Source organism: Pollicipes pollicipes, unplaced genomic scaffold, assembly GCF_011947565.3.
Source record: "Pollicipes pollicipes isolate AB1234 unplaced genomic scaffold, Ppol_2.1 Scaffold_6686;HRSCAF=7923_pilon_pilon_pilon, whole genome shotgun sequence".
Classification (NCBI taxonomy): Eukaryota; Metazoa; Arthropoda; class Thecostraca; order Pollicipedomorpha; family Pollicipedidae; genus Pollicipes; species Pollicipes pollicipes.
Genome location: NW_023596921.1, coordinates 24,781,187 through 24,800,338, shown reverse-complemented (window position 1 = coordinate 24,800,338; position 19,152 = coordinate 24,781,187). Strand labels below are relative to the sequence as shown.

The window sequence follows — 19,152 nt, the reverse complement described above, 5'->3', positions numbered from 1 at the left end:
AGCCGGCGAGCTCCACCCTGAGCGCAGGGCGAGGCCAGCGATCGATCGGTTCGCCCGGGCACGGCTGGTGCCATTCGCGCCTGAGGCTTGCGGCACAGGGCGAACTGGACGACACAGAGCGGCAAACCGAGCCTGCCGCGCCCTGACGGGACGAGGAGCGGTGTGTCGGAGTCCGTGCTGATGATACTGGCGTTCGACGATGGCTGGGTGTCCATGACGACGATGAGTCGTTGGGAGGGTGGCCGACACAAACACTCAACACGACCGGAAATGAGATATCCGGCTGACGCGATGCACTTTCCTCTTGAAATGACTGCTTGCTTGTTCACACTGACAGTGCGCTGTGCCTAGATTGAGTCGCACGTTCATTCAACCATAAAATCGCGCTAAAAACGAGAATATGGACTCAAGGTGCACGTCCCGGGAGCGTGGCTGCACGCCGGCGCGCGTCGTGCATGGCAGACGGTTGTAGCGGCACGAGGTCAACACCTCGTCGTGTGGGTCACCAATAGGTGGCGCCAACCAGTGTTGTTGTTGTGTGTGTAACATTGTGCGTCGTGTGAAAACTCTGTGTGTCTCCATAGCTTCGCTGCACTGTTAATGTTGGGTAATGATATGAGTGATATGCCTTGCGTCGTGTGAAAACTCTGTGTGTCTCCATAGCTTCGCTGCACTGTTAATGTTGGGTAATGATATGAGTGATATGCCTACCACAAAACGATTGCTATTATAGCTATCGTTTGGCCGCTAATGGCATATCGACTACCATGACTAGACAGATGCTAGCTGCAGTTAAGTGATGTAGTCGAACCGAGCCATGTCGACGGTAATATATTGTGTGCAATCTGACAACGCAGTACTCTTTATTCTTCGTGATGCATCCCTCTCTGGACGCGTTATCCTGTCTGTCAGTCCGGGCCGGCACCACCTCAATGCCGGCACCAATGTTTCAAACCGGACCAGCACAACCAACGCAGCAGTGCTGGTTCCGGCCAATCGGCCGCAACCAGCCGGTTGGCAGCACGAGCCATGAGGTGCAGGTGATTACGCTTGTGTCGCATTGCACGGGGGCTCGGGTTGTCAACTGAAGAAAACTACGGGGCAACTACTGCCACCTTTCTCTTTCGTCGCCGAAGACAGTGACGCGCGCGACACGTCCGCCGCTGGTCTCACCACACCACCAGGTCTCGGCGGTCGTGTGACGGGGGGCAGGGAAGGATGAGGGGGCACCGCGGGCAGCCGGGCAGGGCGGGGAGCCTCGCCCCGTCCATTCGAGCCGCGTCGGCACCCGGCTGGCCCTTGCACGCTCGGTACTCACGGCTCAGACGCGGCGCCGTCTCCGCTGTTGTCGCCGTTTGAGCTGTCGGCGGCCTCCAACCGCCACACGGGGCGGGGCTCGTCCGCCGTCGCCGCCACCGCCGCTGGGGGGGGGGGGGGGGGGCACAGGGGTCACGCGATCACAGAAGCCTTGATATAGAAAACACAGACCTGAGCGTCTCGTATCCTGTATGTGACGGCCGTGAGAACTGGCCCCACCTGTTTGCAGTCAGACTCGAACCGACCTACCGGCGGCTTCCCCTGCCCCGTGGCTGCGGAACATGACGGCGCGTCCATCGATGGGCGGCATCGGCACGCAGCCAGCATAGGGCCCGCGCTACAGACAAGAGGCCCAACAAATCTTCTTAAAAACATTGCATGGGTCCAAGCTGGTCTCATCACGCCCGCATGTCTGTCCTCTAACCGCGGCTATTTTGAAAAAGAGCAATTAGTTGGCGTCATTCCAGACGCAGTATCCTACCATTACCAAAGGTCACCATAACTAACCACAGACACCAGGCACTGAGTTCTTCCCACGACTGGAGCCTCCTTGCGATGTATAGGACGCTCCTGACGGTTACGGACAACAAATCCGAAACCATCACCAGGTGGCAAACAAGGAGATTTGTGTGGAAGGCACGACAATAAACGACTGCCGCTCATCACAAGGACAGCAGAGCCGGTGTGGACGCATACGTCGAACCGGGCGCTCACGTTCGCTCCTGTCGGGCTGGTCATGGCTGAACTTGGGGTGGCGGACGAGGTCGCGCCCAGCGCCCACCAGGCGGCTCCACCAACGCGTTTCGAGCAGCACGTCTGAAACGGAGGGCGGAACGATGCATCAGAGCCGCTCTCGTCTCCATGGTGACGCCCGGCACGGCGGGCACAACACTCCGGGGAAGGCCGGGCGAGCACCACAACCCGGTGAAGGCCGGGCAAGCACCACACTCCGGTGAAGGCCGGACGAGCACCACACTCTGGGGAAGACCATACCAGCTCTGATCGCCGCGGGGGATGGCCGGTCCGGGCCACACCAACTGCAGCGCTGTGTTCAGACTGCACCTGTGCTGCTTAAGTATTATGGGGCCCCACAGGCAATGCCAGAGTTTCTTGGAGCCCGTCCAAGGGGTCCTGGCGCCATGCAGAACAAACCCTCGCAGGCGAATACATATTGCCAGTCGGTTGGCGATTAGGCAGCGAAAGGCGGAGGGCATTTCTCCTTGCTTTTTCCTGGCACAGCTTCCGAACAAATGATAGTTACAGCCTGAAATTTCCAGTATGCATAAAAGAGTGCATTCGCTGTACTGCACCCAACTTACGTTGGGCAAGTCATTTTAGCTCACACCTAAGAGACACGTTCACCGTTATCGTATGCACCGAGTCTGACGGCCATTCGCGCTCTAAGCATCGCATGACTGTCACTCCCCCACCGGCCGCGCGATCACGGCCAGCGCATGCCACTGCGCTATCGCAGTGTAGCCAACACAATCTCACGTCCCCACAGGGAACAGAGAAAACAATGTCGTTAGGGACCCGATCTACCACAAAATCGAATGGCGTGATTCACAAACGAAAAAATCGTTTCCCTCACATCAGTTCAAACACAGCCAACACATCCAGTCGCAGTACCACGATACGGGCCACAGGCCGTGTGACATGGAGGTGCCCATTGGATTTCACATTTTTGGAATTCCAAAGACCTCCATAGTCCAGTATGGAAACTTGACGGACAGAGGCAAGCACCTTTATATTTTTTTGACATTCGCTGTCATTCGCAAATCTGTATGCTTCTGAACATGTTGAATGCTGCTCGCTTTCAAAAAGATCTGATTCTGGAACATAAACAAGCTATTGACAGATCATACTAGAACATGCTACTTCTTGAAGCATGTGATGGAAAGTTTCTTTAATGAAGAGCATTGGCAGAAAGGGCATCGATTTGTATGTCCCCAGGAGAGCCTGTGCTACTCATCCCCAACCTAGTTTTGATTCCTTATCACTAACCATCCCAATAAGCTGTCGTCGTTGAGCTTCGCAAGTCAAGCTTAGCGGGAGTCAATGTAAACTGTAAATTGTGGAGGCTTTGACGAATTCCTGAGACACACATTACCTACCGACGATCACTGCATTTGTTCTTATTCGATCCGAAGAAAAAAATATAGCGACGCTAGTAGTGGCTGAAGCCACTACTCACAATATCTACCGGCAGCCAATAACCTCATGGAGTTACTTATAGCAGGTGGATAGTTACTTGATATCTTAGAAAGAAAAACAAACTTGGAAATTTTTGAACAACTGGATATTTTGCACAATTCTTCGACGGAACGATGACCTATCTTTGGACAAAAGATTGGGTTTTGGACAAAAGCTTCCAAAAAAACGGCACCTCCGGTTTGGCACGGCATCGCAGGGCAATGGACGAGCTAGTGCGTTAAGGTCGATGTGCCAGAATCACGTACGGTGCTTCATAATGGTTACGCGGGACCTCAAAGTACCGCCGGTGTAACTGCCTCCAAAACGCCCCGCGCTGAAGACAAATTTTACAAATGCGGCAGAGAAAAACACGGACCGAATAGTGAACCAGACAAGGAACAGCACAAAAACAAAATAGAAAGTGACCTAGCGGCAAACAGTCTACAAAAACGTCAGATCACAACAGCAACAAAACAGCAGAAATGCAAAGCAGATACCATAAAAAGCCACCGAGTGGTTCTTAAACTGCGAGGGAGGCCAGCAAGTAATTTAAAACGTCAAGAAAAAAACGCTCGGGGAATATGCTCAGTGCAGCCGACGCTTACAGGAGGCTGCTACCTGATTGTAAAGGCATGATATCGAAATGTTTGACAACCATACTTAAAGACTCATTGTTGAACGAATAGGCACACAGGTGTCAATGGTTGGTTTGCTTGCCTGACCTGTATGATGGTATGCATGTGTGCTGCAAATTTTGACATTCATCAGTATGTGCGAAGCTTTGTCACTTTTACGAACGAGTTGATTAAACGCATACCAAATGTAAATTACCAAAGGATGCTGGCTACAAACACGGAGAACAGGGCTGTGCTTTCCTATTCCGTTGAGGAAGCTCTCCTCCCCAACCCGCCAAATTTGGGCTTCAGCCCAACTTTGAGAATAAAGTGGGCCAAGTCTGGGAAGCAACCAGTTTGTTGGCGTATTCTGGGGTAGCATTAATCACTTTCCAATGTTCAGTCCTCAACTCATTTCGTGATGCTGCGCCACTGCGAGCAAAAACGTGACCGAGTAATATAAAAACACCATGCTGCTTACAGCATTGGATACAACTGTTGGTCTGCTACACCATGCCCTGTTACCAACAAGCCGCAACGAAGGTACGGCATTTGCAAACTTATTGCATCGCCATCAGTAATTTATGACGCTACTTTCACCAACATGACCAATTATTCAATGAACTACGCGCACTCAATGCCAGTTCACACTTGACGAGAGAGCGAGTGTGATGGGTAAGTGTGTCTGTGCGTTTCGATTCTCACACATAAGACAACAGTATGGGCAAATCAGATGGGCTCCTCAGAACCTGAACCGATCTGCCTGGGCTGGGCTGGGCTGCAGCTGGATCGCCATCACCAGTGCGGAGTCGCCGGGGTCACCGTTGTCCGCGCTCGCTCCGCCCTTATCCCCGTCTTCCGCCAACGAGCCGTCTCGGCGTCGCCTCCCGCCACTGGGACGATGACCGGTGCGGGGCAGAGCAGCGGCGGCCGCATGAGGCCGGCATGTCGCCCTCCGATGGTGCCAGCACGGCCGCATGAGGCCGGCACGTCGCCCTCCGGTGGTGCCAGCACGGCCGCATGAGGCCGGCACGTCGCCCTCCGGTGGTGCCAGCACGGCCGTATGAGGCCGGCACGTCGCCCTCCGGTGGTGCCAGCACGGCCGCTTGAGGCCGGCACGTCGCCCCCCGGTGGTGCCAGCACGGCCGCATGAGGCCGGCACGTCGCCCTCCGGTGGTGCCAGCACGGCCGCTTGAGGCCGGCACGTCGCCCCCCGGTGGTGCCAGCACGGCCGCATGAGGCTGGCACGTCGCCCCCCGGTGGTGCCAGCACGGCCGTATGAGGCCGGCACGTCGCCCCCCGGTGGTGCCAGCACGGCCGTATGAGGCCGGCACGTCGCCCTCCGGTGGTGCCAGCACGGCCGCTTGAGGCCGGCACGTCGCCCCCCGGTGGTGCCAGCACGGCCGCTTGAGGCCGGCACGTCGCCCCCCGGTGGTGCCAGCACGGCCGCTTGAGGCCGGCACGTCGCCCCCCGGTGGTGCCAGCGCGGCCGCATGAGGCCGGCACGTCGCCCTCCGGTGGTGCCAGCACGGCCGCTTGAGGCCGGCACGTCGCCCCCCGGTGGTGCCAGCACGGCCGCATGAGGCTGGCACGTCGCCCCCCGGTGGTGCCAGCACGGCCGCTTGAGGCCGGCACGTCGCCCTCCGGTGGTGCCAGCACGGCCGCTTGAGGCCGGCACGTCGCCCTCCGGTGGTGCCAGCACGGCCGCTTCGGGCGCCGCGGCGGCGGACATCAGCCAACGGCCGGAGCGGGGAGGTGGGCACGCAGCTCTGGATCCCTGCATTGCGCACCGGACCGGCCGGTGAGCGTCACCTCCGGGCGGCGGCAGCAGCGCGGACGCGCGTCTGCTCCATACGTTCGCTGGTGACGATGGAGAGTAGCCGTGGCGGGCGGGCCTGCCGGCCGCGTGGTTGCCCGCGGCAGATGCGCGAATCAGCGCAGTCGGACGATGCGACACCCTTGATAGTCTTCGGCTGCAGCGTTGTCAGCTTGGACAGGATATTCTTGAACGGAAGGAAACGCTGGGCACCAGTGTTCTGTTTGGGTTCTTGGCACTCCAGTTCGGTGTCAATGAAGTGATAGTAGACAATGTTGGGCAGTGATCGACAAAGCACGAGGCAATAGTCTTCAACGTCAGCCCCACACATTGGCAATCCCCGGTGCATAGTACGCTCACCTTGAGCATTTCCTGCGGCAGGAAAACATGAAGTCGACTTTGGTTTTAGTTTGCTCACTTGCAGCCGCTGAAACCCACACAACAACAAGCTTCTCTTATGCATCCACATTCTTTCGTTTCGGAAGTGGTTTGCCGTTCCACAAACACTGTTGCCTCCCCCACTGCACCCAGTACTGACGGCGAAAAGATCATACTAGATCGATCCCAGACCCGCAAGCTGGCCGAAACACGACAGGCACCACACCATGAAATCGATGGTGACATTCGCCCGTCCCCTTCGTTGAGCACGAGCCTGGGCGCGGTGCGTCGGCTGCCACACACTCCATCACAGTCGGCAGCTTGCGGCAACGTCTGGGGTTGAGAGGACATCCTAAGATATGTCTGAGCCCGACGCGACTACGCCCGAGGTGTGATCATTCAGATGCGTGCCACTCCACGAACTCAGCAGAATTGTCAGAATTTTCGGCAGGGTATAGCCCAAACATGAATGAAAACAGCCACGTCAATATCCCGCACAATATGTCACTATTTCCTTCCGCCCTCCCAGATGCGCTGGTACTGGCCGTACCAACAAAACTACAGGACCATCCAGAGTCATCCATATCAGTCAACAGCCCATTTGCTGATGTTTGAGAGCAAACGTTGCCTGAGTTCTCTTTGACAAATACGACACAGGTGGAACCGCACCACAACTTGGACACATCTTGAAATGGATAAAAATCCGCCGCAGGAGAAGGCCGCCCTACGCTTGGCTTATATTTCACCTCAGCTCCACTTCTCCCGCCAAGCCACCGTCATCTCCTGCCCGTGTGGCAGACAAGATTTCGTTGAGCAGTGACCGTCTCATTAGTATTCGCTTCAATACGCCCAACGTTCGACGGTGATTGACTGACGCTGACTTTATCGCGCTGACTGCACTCCTCGGGGTTTCTTTCAAACGCTCAGCTGATTAAACAAATGGGGCTCATGCTGAGTACTGGTGTCAGCCACCTCACACAAATGAGACTAAAAGCCGTGATTTAGGACTTGGTTGCGAGAATTGGCCAGTTCTGACCAACCATTGACTGGATCTGTGGACAGTGTCCCAGAATTGCCGACTTTGGGTGTAAAGCAACACCCTATGAAGAGGAATTTTTCACTCCTTTTCCCCATATTATATGTGAATTTTTCACTCCTGCCTGACATTGTCTAATCGCACATGCCAAACCCCTATTTCCCTTCCTGAGGTTTTCAGATATCATCCAAACCGAGCTCACTTAAAACCACCAAGCATAAACGAGGCTCCGCAGAACCTGGACACCTATGTCTATGTCCTGCCTCAGCTACATCTGAATCATGTCCACGTATGCACAGAGCAAGGGCGCCAGGCACCTCCAAGCCCAGAAACCCCAGCGACCCCAGCCGCTTGCACGCATTAAGTTTGGCTTGTTTACAAAATGTATCACAATCTGCAGCTGTGCGCCAAATGCAAGGTTTTCACGCATCCCCTATTTTTTTGGTGTCACCACGACACGAAAGCAGAACCTTGTGCAAACACCAGCAAGGCCTAGTAGAGAATTTTGCTCCACGTATTTCTTTTTCCCGAGGAAACTTGACCACTACGTTGCATCACCCCCGAAATGCATGAGTGAAAAGTTCAAGAAATGTCTTCTAAATTAAACTTGCAAGATGAATATCACCATTTAAGCACTTCTATTGACATATTTTACGTCAAATCAGCTGATCACAAAATTTTGCGAGAAAAGTACCATTCTTTATATTTATTTAGCTCTTTTTGTTTTTCTTGGTATTATACCAGTGTGATACCACTTAATTCTTCCTTATTTTCCCATTGCCTCTAGAGGTACCATCTGTTGCTTAAAATGTTGACCAATTTCTCTGCAAGATGCTCCAACTGCAAATTTGCACCCATTTTATACATAAATTGGATTATTTCGCCAGCCGCCCAAACATGCTTGATATGCACCCAGGCGTGAACAATTCACAAGGAATGAAGGAGACCATTTGAAGCACGGAACCGATTTCTGCCGCCATTTTTGCCCTCTTAACCCTTCGGTTAACCGTTTTCTTGGTACATGGCGGTGCCCAATAATGATAAATCCAAGCCTTTCGAGTGTCTGACTCACCAGGCCACCTGGCGAGGCTATTCTAATGCTGCCATATAGAGCCTTGGGACAGACCTGACACAGCTAATACAGAAGTGTTTGATGGCGAAATTCTGCCATCTGGAGATGTTTATCATGCACACCTCTTACTTGTTTCGCATTTTAATCTCGAAGGCTGCTGGACATGATTGATATTTATGTTTCGGGGGTCAGTCGGATGACGCTGTCTGACAGCAGACCATGTGAAGGTGCTGAATTTTTGTTTTTGGGGAAGCAGGAAGAAGCCAGTAAGTCTCCTGTGGACCAAGTAATTGATTACCTTACCTGCTTTCAACACATGATTGGTAACCAGAGTTAGTCACTTTCTGGTTTAATGCATCGAGTTTTGCAATGAGACAAATTATTATGCCGCAAGGCATGCAATGGGCTTATTTTGTTCCAAATTATTGGTTATTTGCCCCAAATTTCTTAAAGTGGTCCTTCATCGATGCTTTAACCAGATGCTTTCTCTAGTTGTCATGGTTTGCTGACCGGCAAACGACTATACTGTATATATGCGGTTAATTTTTAACACATACCCTACGCTGCATAGCAATTATAATATGAGTTAAATATGGGCATGTAACAAATAGACCACCCCATTTAAAACGTGAAGCCAACACCTCAAACTTTGTCATTAGATATGAATAAACAAGCCCAAATGGATGCATCTGCTGCAGCTGAAAAGGCAAGCAGCAATACTGGCACGGTCATCTAAAAGTTATGTTATTTTTGGAGAAGAGAGATTGTTTTGTGGATCATACCCATTATTGCCCTTGACATACGTGAACCATGACAGTCTAAATAAGTTGTTCAAAGTGATTTAAAGTGTTTTGATTTGTGTGGTGTCAACTTTGTCTACGTCACTAAGCATACACAAATGAGCTGAATAAAAATGCAAGTTGAAACCAGCCAAAAACTAGTTTTAAAGATCATGTTTTCATCACAAGTGCTGCTGTCAACAGATAGGTGAGTTGAAATGATGTTCATCATATCGGCTACTCTAATTTAGGTTAAGTTGGTCAAGTGCATGGCAAGTGGTAATAGGAATTATGCAAGAATCAGTAACTCACAACTGCTGCTGTGATAGATACAAACAGGTTATACGGGATGAGATGATGTGAGGCCTCTTTAGGTTAGGCATAAGCTACTTTCATGGAAATAAGCATTGATATTTTGTAAGAGTGACAACATGTTTGTTTTCCCACACCCCATCTTAACAGAAGACAGAAGTATGTCTATTGTGTTTGACTTGGTGATGGGCTGATGTGTAGGAGCCCAAAGTTTTTTCTTTGAGTGTTTCACGCTTGCTGAATTTTCTGCTGTCATTTTGTTACTGAAGTCCTTTGCTTTGTTTTGTTTTAAAAGTACTGTGGAAGGGAATGGAAAAGTGCAGCATCAAATTATTGGTGTTAATAATTTGTTATGCTCATAAAACTGTCATGCACAATGCTTTAACACGCTCCCGGTTGGCCGGCTAGATACCCTTCACTCGGGTGCGGGGGTCAATTTAACCCCGCTCTGAGATCTCGGGAACTAAGAAAGCTAGAGACACCAAATTTATAGGGTGTCTTGACATATACGTGAACTCACTTAGGTTAAGGTTTCAGCTGCCTAGGTCATGACCTTCAGGTCGAATAGGGTCAAACAGTCAAATTCCGGGTTGGTCCCCAAAGCGCCCCCAGAACCTAGGCAACTGTCTCTAAGCAAAAGGTCACAGGCCCATTTGAGGTCATTGAACTCGTTTGACCCTTTGAAGGTCATGGTGACCAAAATGATACAAGACTGCTCTGAGTTTTGCATTTGAATAAGCGGCAAAGACTACGATAGGCAGTATGTTCCTAAAACAAAAAGTTTGACCCGGGTCATCTTAGGTCAATGACCTGTTCTGACCTCTAAGAAGTCAACTGAAGATGTATAATGCCGTTCCTGCTGTCAATAAATTCGAAATGAGCACCAGAAACTATCCCATACAGCAAGCCTTAGAGTAATAAATCAGGCTGGTTCTGACCTTGGTCTGACCTTCATACCTGACCTTAGGTCAACGTAATTTGCTCATTCAATATTTGTGGTGCCTAATAAAGCATCTCAGAGATGCATGTCTTCATCAAACACTCCGTTGTTGTATCAGATTGAGCGATTCCCTAGAAACTGCCTTCGCTGAAACCATGGGCTGACTTTGACCTGTCATAGGTCAGCGACCTTACACGGTACATATAAAATTTGTATGTCAAGCGATCCGCTATGCAATTTTCTACAGCTATGCAAAATTTGGCGCAGCTACGCCGCGTCATTCAAAAACCATTCGGGAAAAGTCCTTGGGGGGAAGGGCAATTCGCCCCGCCCCTCCACCCGAGCGCGCGTCACTGTATTCTCTTTAGCTTTAATGGCCTAAGATGTTAAAAAAACGAAATAGTGTTGTCAGGTTCCTGATATTACGTCCATGCCAACTTGAAATAGATGTCTTTGTCTGCTGAAGCATCAGTCACGAGCTCATAAGTTCCATCTTATGTGAACCGATTTTTTTCACTCCCGCACGGTCTTTTTGCGATGGAATTTTTCACTCCCAACCTAGTTCAAAAGCGATTCTAGCTCCCTGTATGTGGAACTCACAGCACTACCCCAACCGTTGACTGGATCTGTGGATCTCACAGCACTACCCCAATCCAAATTTCGCCTTCACTTAATACGTGCTTGAAATGCACCCTGCAGCCTTATGACGAATGTACAACACGCGTGACAAATAAAGACCAGCCAGCGAACAGACGGTGCGCTGACATGTGACCAGTTCGTCTTCGTGTGAACCCGCATCACACGCCTGTAGTCCTGTTTGCAAGCTGCTTCTCCCGCACCACTGATTGGTACACTTCTGCCGGTCCATACACATCGCTTGGAAATGACATTTTTGTGCTATTTCGTTTAACTGCTAAACCAGCAGCCATTGATGACTAGTGACTGTCAGCACGTTTGATCACACCGTCTCTGCCTGCTGATCTAGTATACTTCTAACGAACGAAACACAAAGAAAACACGCAGCACAAATGACATCGGTCACGTTGGAGATGCCTACATCATCGTACATCACTTTCGAATGCAAAATGATCACCAATTGGCGTGGCATATCATTTGAACCTATAAGGGCTCATGATACCCCCGCTTCTGTTAATAACTGACGAAACAACGAGGCGCACAAGACGGTCATGTCTCAGGTTTTTTGCGTTCTTCTCTTTTCACCGTCTTTTGCAACACACAAAACAAAACATGCAGCCAGACAGCACTGCGCGCGCGTGGCAAATGCGGCGCCGATGCAGGACCAGCGCGCTTCTCTGTTCAGTTTCCTGGTAGAACGCGCTGATAGAGTTTCATGACGACCATTGCGAGGTATCGAACCGGGCCTGACGAGCTACATCTCATGCTAATTTGCAGCAGCTGCGCCGTCCCCTGGTGGCGCCACCGGCGGAGAGGGGGGGGGGGGGGGGGGGGGTTGAGCGAGAGGAGCGCCGGCGCTAAACAGGGCGAAAACAGGCATCATCATGGCGTTTTCGCCGCATTTTCTAACCATAGTTGCAGCACTTCTCGGAAGACTCCACCACTCTTCCTTCGCTCACTCACAGGACCTACCGCAAACAATCAACACAATGTGTTACTTCAGAAACTGACGGGGGCAGAGCGATGCCAACCGCGGTCAGGCCGGAGTGCCTGCGCAGGCCGACGGCCGCTGGTACCGGCAGTCGGCCTGCGGGCCGCCGGGCCCAGCTGGACGCAGCGCGGCCCGGCCGGGCGCCATGCCAGCCGTCCGGCGGCGAGCTGGGCGGGCGGGCGGCGGCGGCGGCGACTCGCTGCGGTTCGGACCGCGGCAGCGCCAGACACCAATTACGTAAATCACTGCGCCGGCCGGCGACGCTGATAAATCTGCCCGGTGGCTAACGACGCCGAACCGATGATCTATCGGGCGCGCCCGAGGCAGGCGGGTTATGGAGCGGTCAGTGGCGCCGGGGGCCAGGCGAACCCCGCGGCCCGCCCACACGGGGGTGACCGTCCTTCCGCCCGCACAAACCGCCCGGCCAAGAACTCGATGTTTGTTTTCGCATACGGCAGATACCAGCCGGCTGTTGTCTATGCGGCAGCCGCGCACCGACCCTAAAACAACATCGAGAAAAACGTTGATGCAAAGAAAGGGAGAGAGAAGTATGAGTAGACAAGCCTAAGACAAGGTGGAGCGAATAGCGATTTGTGGCAATGCCACTCGCATTTGGTGTCGATGCATTCCAGGTGTACGTTCTGCCTTTTCATGTCCAAAGTCCCCGGTTGAATGCTCGCAGACCAGCGTCCCGTGCTAACAGCGGACATTCGCATTGGCAGTGGAATTGAGTGAGGGGTCCAAACTAGAGGAACATGGCTTACAAGACATTTCCTCGCACCATGCATGCACTGTGTCCCTTCTCAGCATCATTTTATAGCAGCATAGTTCATAAAATGGCTTGACATGAGTTTCTCCCACAATCACAGACCAAATAAGATACCGACGGGTTCAGTGTGGCTTTCAACGATTCGAATTACCTACGCTAGAAGCTGTTTCCAAGATGGAACGGAATAATGACAATAATGTCGTTTTTCCGCCATTATACTGCACCCGCAAGTAAAGAACCGGCACATTTCTGTTCATTGTACAAGGCCACAAGACACGTACGAAAACGAATACTCTGTGCTACGATCATGAAAAAAGGCGGCGTGCACGCAGCACTTCCATTCCCTTCGTATTTTTCCTCGACGTTCGCGGCCTCTCACAATTCAAAAGTGGCAGGTCAAACTCACAGGTGGCAAAACACCCATTCCAACCAACCACGAGGAAGGCAAACAATTACAGTACCACTTAACCCGTAGGCTGTGTTCCACCAACACCAACCCCCCCCCCCCCCCCAACCGCCGCTCGCTACCCTTTGCGCCGCCGTACAGCAGCAGCCACCGGACACGGCCGCGAACGGGCAGCGCCGGGTCAGACGCCGTCGGGCGCCGTCGCTCGCCCTGAGCAGCGCTGGGACGGGCGCCGTCGCTCGCCCTGAGCAGCGCCGGGACGGGCGCCGCTGCTCGCCCTGACCAGCGCCGGGACGGGCGCCGTCGCTCGTCCTGAGCAGCGCCGGGACGGGCGCCACTGCTCGCCCTGACCAGCGCCGGGACGGGCGCCGTCGCTCGTCCTGAGCAGCGCCGGGACGGGCGCCACTGCTCGCCCTGACCAGCGCCGGGGCGGGCGCCGCTGCTCGCCATGAGCAGCGCCGGGACGGGCGCCGCCGCTCGCCCGGAGCAGCGCCGGGACGGGCGCCGCCGCTCGCCCGGAGCAGCGCCGCCCGCGGCCGGCCTCGTCACTGACCTCGCGAGCTGCCCTCGAACAGGCGCGCCCCACCCGGCAGCTCGTCGTCGTACGGCGCCGTCGCGGCTGGCGCGCCGCCGAGCCTGCAACACGGGCAGACACACTGGACGTGGGGCTTCGATGCGGGAGTGGGCGCGACAATAGCCACCAGCAGAAGACAAGCTCAACGACACCCACTCGCCGCTCTCCGGTCAGTCCAGCCTTCTCTCTCGGACGTTGATTTGGTTTCGGTCTGGGTTTTCGAGCCCGATCTCTTTCTCGATCTCCCTACAACTCATTTGGTGCATCCCTCACACCCGTGTGAAATCCTCTCCGCATTCCCTCTGTCCCGCACACTCCCCAGTCACCCTGCTGTTCTCACCAGCTCTCACACATATCCATGATGCCCATGGACTCGAGCTGGAACAGAGTGGCCTGGGCCTCCTCCACGTAGATGGAGTCTGGTCCAGTCAGGCAGCTCAGCCTGCGACACCAACAACACATACCTGACGCACTTTCAGGCACACAGATCACCTGAAGCGAAATCATATTACGCAGTCTGCAAGTAAACTTAAACGTTCCTCATCGAGGAAACTTTACCATGCATATCTTTACAGCAGCATAGTACACAGCAGAGCGGCTACGCCTTCTCAGGAAGCTCCGATGGGCACGCGCACGTCACTCGGCGGGACGGCTCGCGCGGCCAGACGGCGCTAGCGCAAACGGTCCGCTAGATACCAATGCCTCGCTCCAATCTCAGTGAGTGTTAAAACTTTACAGACGCCAATGTTTCGCTTCAATCTCCGTGGCCGTTAAAACTTTACATTCTGTTGGCGTCCTGTAGCCATGTCATTCGCTGGAGCCGTCTGATACAGGCCGAGAGCTGAGCGCAGCGGACGAGCGAGCGAGCGCCGCTCGAGGGCGGGAGGGGGGGAGGGGGGAGGGAGGGTGTCACCACAGCCACTCACTCAACCGTGCAGCCTCCAGACTCGAGCAGAACTGCTAGCAGCGCGTGCCTCTGAAAAACAAACACAAGTCCGCCCTCATCGGAAGCTGGCGCACAAACAGACGGTCTAGCACGGAACGCGCGCGGCCCAGACGGGCCGAGGAGCTCAATCACGCCCATGTCAGACACTCCGGCAGGACCGATCGCGGATTCAAATGAATGGCGGAGATCAAGACTCGACGCGCCCGTATTCGCCTGACGCACATTATTCGTCCAATCGAAGTTGCCGCGAAGTAGAATGCAAAATCCGTACGTAGTTTTATGCAGTTCTACGCATTCGACACGTACCACGCAATACAAAACTAAGACTGCACAACGTTCGGCACCGGCGCACCTTAGCACTGGTCTGCATCCTCCACCGTTCCCATTGCTCCGCACTCCCTCTCCCCAGGACCATCTACCTCACCCCGGGCTGGCCAACAGACACCGTCCTCACCGAGCCAACCACCAGCAGGTGATGCGTCAAGCCGGGGCAGGGATAGGCGTCCTGCTCGGTGGCGGCCGACGGCGGCGGCCGGTGGTAGCGGCGCCACACCACCAGCTGACGCCAGCCGTCGCGCCGCGCGCCCGCCAGCAGCTGATGGTGGCGCAGAAACAGCTGCACGCCGCGCTGGTCCTCGGGCGCCAGGTGCGAGCCGGCCAGGTAGCCCTGCCAGCGCGCCACGGCCTCAGCTCACCCGCGTCCGCGCCGCTCGGCCGGTCGTCATCTGGCACCGCCCGACGGCGCGCCGATCGAGCCTCGCGCGCCCGGCAGGCAGACAGGCCGTGCTCGGAGCGGTCGGCCGGACGCGGTGCGGTGTTACCCCGGTCACGGGCCGGCAATATCACGCGCCGCTGACGGCTCAAGTTCGGTGCCGAACACCCGCAAAATGAGCTTAATCTGACAGCTACTGGAGGACAGAGTCCTAGCTGTGGAAAAACCTAGCCCAGGCCAAAAAGCATTGCAGCAGATCTTGACTGGTTCTGCTGAACACTGGTCATGACAATTCACGAGCATGACCCGATGTTTGGGATGCAACAGCGCCAGTGATTTACCTTGTAGTAGAAGGCACAACCTCGTAACAAGTACAGCCTCTGGAGACCATGAAAATCCTCCGACTGAGGGCAGAAAATGAAACGAATGTCAACTGTACGCGGAACAGCTCAAGTGGTGTAAAAAGAACATATGATTGTTTAACACACTAAAAGCAGTACGTTTTGAACCAGGCGCGACCAGAACGTATGAGCTAAATGTGGGCAATAGAGGAACAGCGTATATCGTAATCGATCGATCATCTTTCAACCTAGGAGGAGGCTAAGTAGCTTTGTCAATATTGTGGAACTGTTCATCAAGGCTGACGGGATCTTCCCTTCCTCGCAAAATCATTTTCAACTACATAGCTGGGAAAACACGACACCTGATTATCTAAACCTAGCCTAACCTAATCAACCCTGACCTACCCTAACCTAACCTGAAATCAGCTCTATCCTAAGCCTCTGAAGGTTCGCCCGTGACAAGTCGCCGCCTGCGCCACAATCTCCTGACCTGGGATCAGTAATGACTCCCTCCACGCGGGCGGCACACGATGAGTCAGGCCCCACCTCCACTTTAACACCCGCCAACGACAGAACGTCGCATTGTGGCACGCAGCAATAGCAGTTTTATCAAGTACGAGTTCTGCACGCGGAAGTTATCTAATCAGAAGTGATGGCGTGTGGATGCTCCGTTCGCGGAGGTTCGGCGCATGGCAGCAAGGATGCAGAAGGGTTCTGTCCGCGACAGTCGTGTTAGTGTCGTGTGACACCCGTTGTCAGTACAAGTGGTGTCGCATATGACCTTTACCATGGAGGTTTTTTGTGGAAATCATATCGCGTGTAAGTTTTGTCTGTCGCGCAGAAGCTGCACTCCCAGTGGTCCTATCACGCGTGACATTTGTTTTCAGACGTTTTGTTGCGTGCAGGTTATGATGCAAGAAATGTTGTCAGCAGAAACAGAGCCGCGTGAAAGATTATCAGTAATAGTTTTATCATGTAGGAGCATTTCCGTGCAGACGTCTTATATGTTACAGCCGAGTCGTACTAACTTTATCCGCAGCAGTTTTATCCGTCGAAATGTTGACGTGTTGCACTGCCGTGGTTATTGGAAAGCAAAACTCGCTCCAAGTCATCAGTGTTCGAACATCCGTGTTCTGCGGTCGGACATCGAGAGCCCAACCACAGGCGTCATTGCTCTGAGACTGGAGAAGGGTGTTGGTGATTGGCGTTCGGTGTAGGAACATTCCGTGCCGCTCACGCGATAAGGGGTGAACATATAGATTTAGCATCTTATTGATTACGTGGATGGTGGCGCCACTGGCGTGAGGAGTGGTCGTGTTTTGTGACGCTCCCTGGATATCGTTGTTCCGCGTAAATCGTGTATTTCAGGTGTTCAGCTGAGTGGCCAGCTTGATTTGGTGCTGCAGCACACCTGGTACTGCTGGCTTCCGGCGAGTTTCCTTCTCTCCGGAGATATGGAAGTAAATCCAAGACCGGCACACAAGCTAAGAACGCTGCGAGTGTTTCGCTAAAACGCCCGCAGTTTGAAAAAAAGCTACGCACTCTGCGCTCCCATGGTGGGGAGCCGGCTGGCTTCAATGCTGTCTGCCGGACCGAGACATGGCTCGGACCACACGTGCTGGGCCCTGAGCTACAGATGAACCTCTCGGACCACACGTGCTGGACCCTGAGCTACAGATGAGCCTCTCGGACCACGCATGGCTCTGGAAGGACAGAAACGGCAGAGGAGCAGGCGTTGCTTACGCTGTGAAGACAAGCCTGTTACCTGTTCACCGACCAGGCCTGGAGCCCGGCTGCGAGGTACCGCCAATCCGGTTGGGGACCATCTACACTACCATCAAGACGGTCTGCTGCCGTCCACCAGATGCTGACCGTAACGTAGATTTGACCGCTGCATGCTCCCGGAATATCCGCTCCACCAATCTACCTTTCCTTATTGTGGATGACTTCAACTCACCTGAGATGTGGCAGGTGTCAGCGTAATGGCCACGAAGCCACCTCACTGAGGCGCACCGTCAGAGCCGTCAAATTCATAGGCCCTGTCGCTAAGTGCGGGACGGTGCAATCTGTGACGTCACCAACGCGCAGGGAGAATATCCTGGACCTCACCATCCCCGATGGTGAAGCTGCTGTATCTGGGGTCGGTGGCAGGATACTGAACTCAGACCAACGCAATGTTGCGACACAGTTCTGTGTAAAGCGTGGGCCGGCCCCGCGCGCTGCCCGATCGAAGGCGTACAATTACAACCAGGCAGATTTTAACAGTCTGTGCACTGGTCTTGGGGTCATTCCTTCACGCATTCTAAATTATTTATTGAGATGTTGATGATGCTGTTCGTCTCCTTTATGGTCTTATGTTCGCCACAACCGCAGGATTGGCACTTGCTGTTGACCTTCGAACGAGATTGCCTCCTTGGTTTGACCGATCCGTTCAGGACTTGCTGCGTGATGAGGAGATGGCTCCTAGACGTAAGAAAGCGTGTCCGGAATATTGCTAGACACCGTACTACTGGAGCCGTACCACTAGCGTGGTTGGATCTAGTGCGAGACTTGAAGGAAAACCCAACGCATTCTTGGTCCTCTGTTAAAAGCTTCAAGCCATCAGCGCATGTATCTCCCGCTTTTCAGTGTCATAAAAGGGCGATGAGCAGCATGCCAACTATTCGTTTATGTGTTCTGCTCGGAAGTTCTGTGACCCAAACGTTCGTGTATTGCCTGACCCAGCGTTTCCCGATGCGTCCGGACTAGACATCCTTACTGTACCGCATGGCCGCATAGCCCAACTGTCACGCGATCCCATGCACACGGAGCCTGCGGTCCCAACGGGTTCAGTGCCCAGATTCTCGGGGAGAGTGCCGAGGAGCTCGCTGTTCCGTTAGAAATGCTATGTAAGCTTTCTCTAAACTCTGGCGTCTTTCCTGCCATGTGAAAGCAAACAAATGTGATACCGGCGCACGAAAAGGGATCCAAGAAGGCGCCTCCAAATTATAGGCCTGTGTCTTCCTATCTACTCGAAATATTGGACAGAATCGTTACCGAAACCCTTTTGCAGGCTTATCTTCCCACTCTACCTTCATACCAGTATGAATTCCTTCCAAAGCGTTCCTACATCACAAGCCTTTCATGCTTCCTTGGACACTGCTGGGTATCTATCTCAATAGGTAAATAAACATACGCAATTTATACCGATTGCTCTCCGCATTCACTAGCGTTAATTGCCTTTTCCTGCTACACAAGCTTCGCCATTCTTTTTGCATGACTGCCCGCGCCTTTAGCTGACTGGAGTCGTACTTGAGCAGTTGTTCACGAGTAGTACTGAT

The 19,152-nt window shown here is 53.5% G+C and overlaps 1 protein-coding gene across 1 annotated transcript in view; it reads right to left on the bottom strand.

Moving 5' to 3' along the window:
* The window catches only part of in (inturned planar cell polarity protein), a 101,294-nt gene that overhangs the window by 13,600 nt on the left and 68,542 nt on the right, over positions 1–19,152 (bottom strand). Inside the window, exons 11-17 of the mRNA XM_037231672.1 lie at positions 15,833–15,895; positions 15,234–15,446; positions 14,760–14,809; positions 14,174–14,275; positions 13,813–13,895; positions 2,032–2,133; positions 1,319–1,421 (exon numbers count right to left, since the gene is read on the bottom strand). Of these exons, the coding sequence (XP_037087567.1) occupies positions 1,319–1,421; positions 2,032–2,133; positions 13,813–13,895; positions 14,174–14,275; positions 14,760–14,809; positions 15,234–15,446; positions 15,833–15,895 (716 nt within the window). The remainder of the gene's footprint in view (positions 1–1,318; positions 1,422–2,031; positions 2,134–13,812; positions 13,896–14,173; positions 14,276–14,759; positions 14,810–15,233; positions 15,447–15,832; positions 15,896–19,152) is intronic.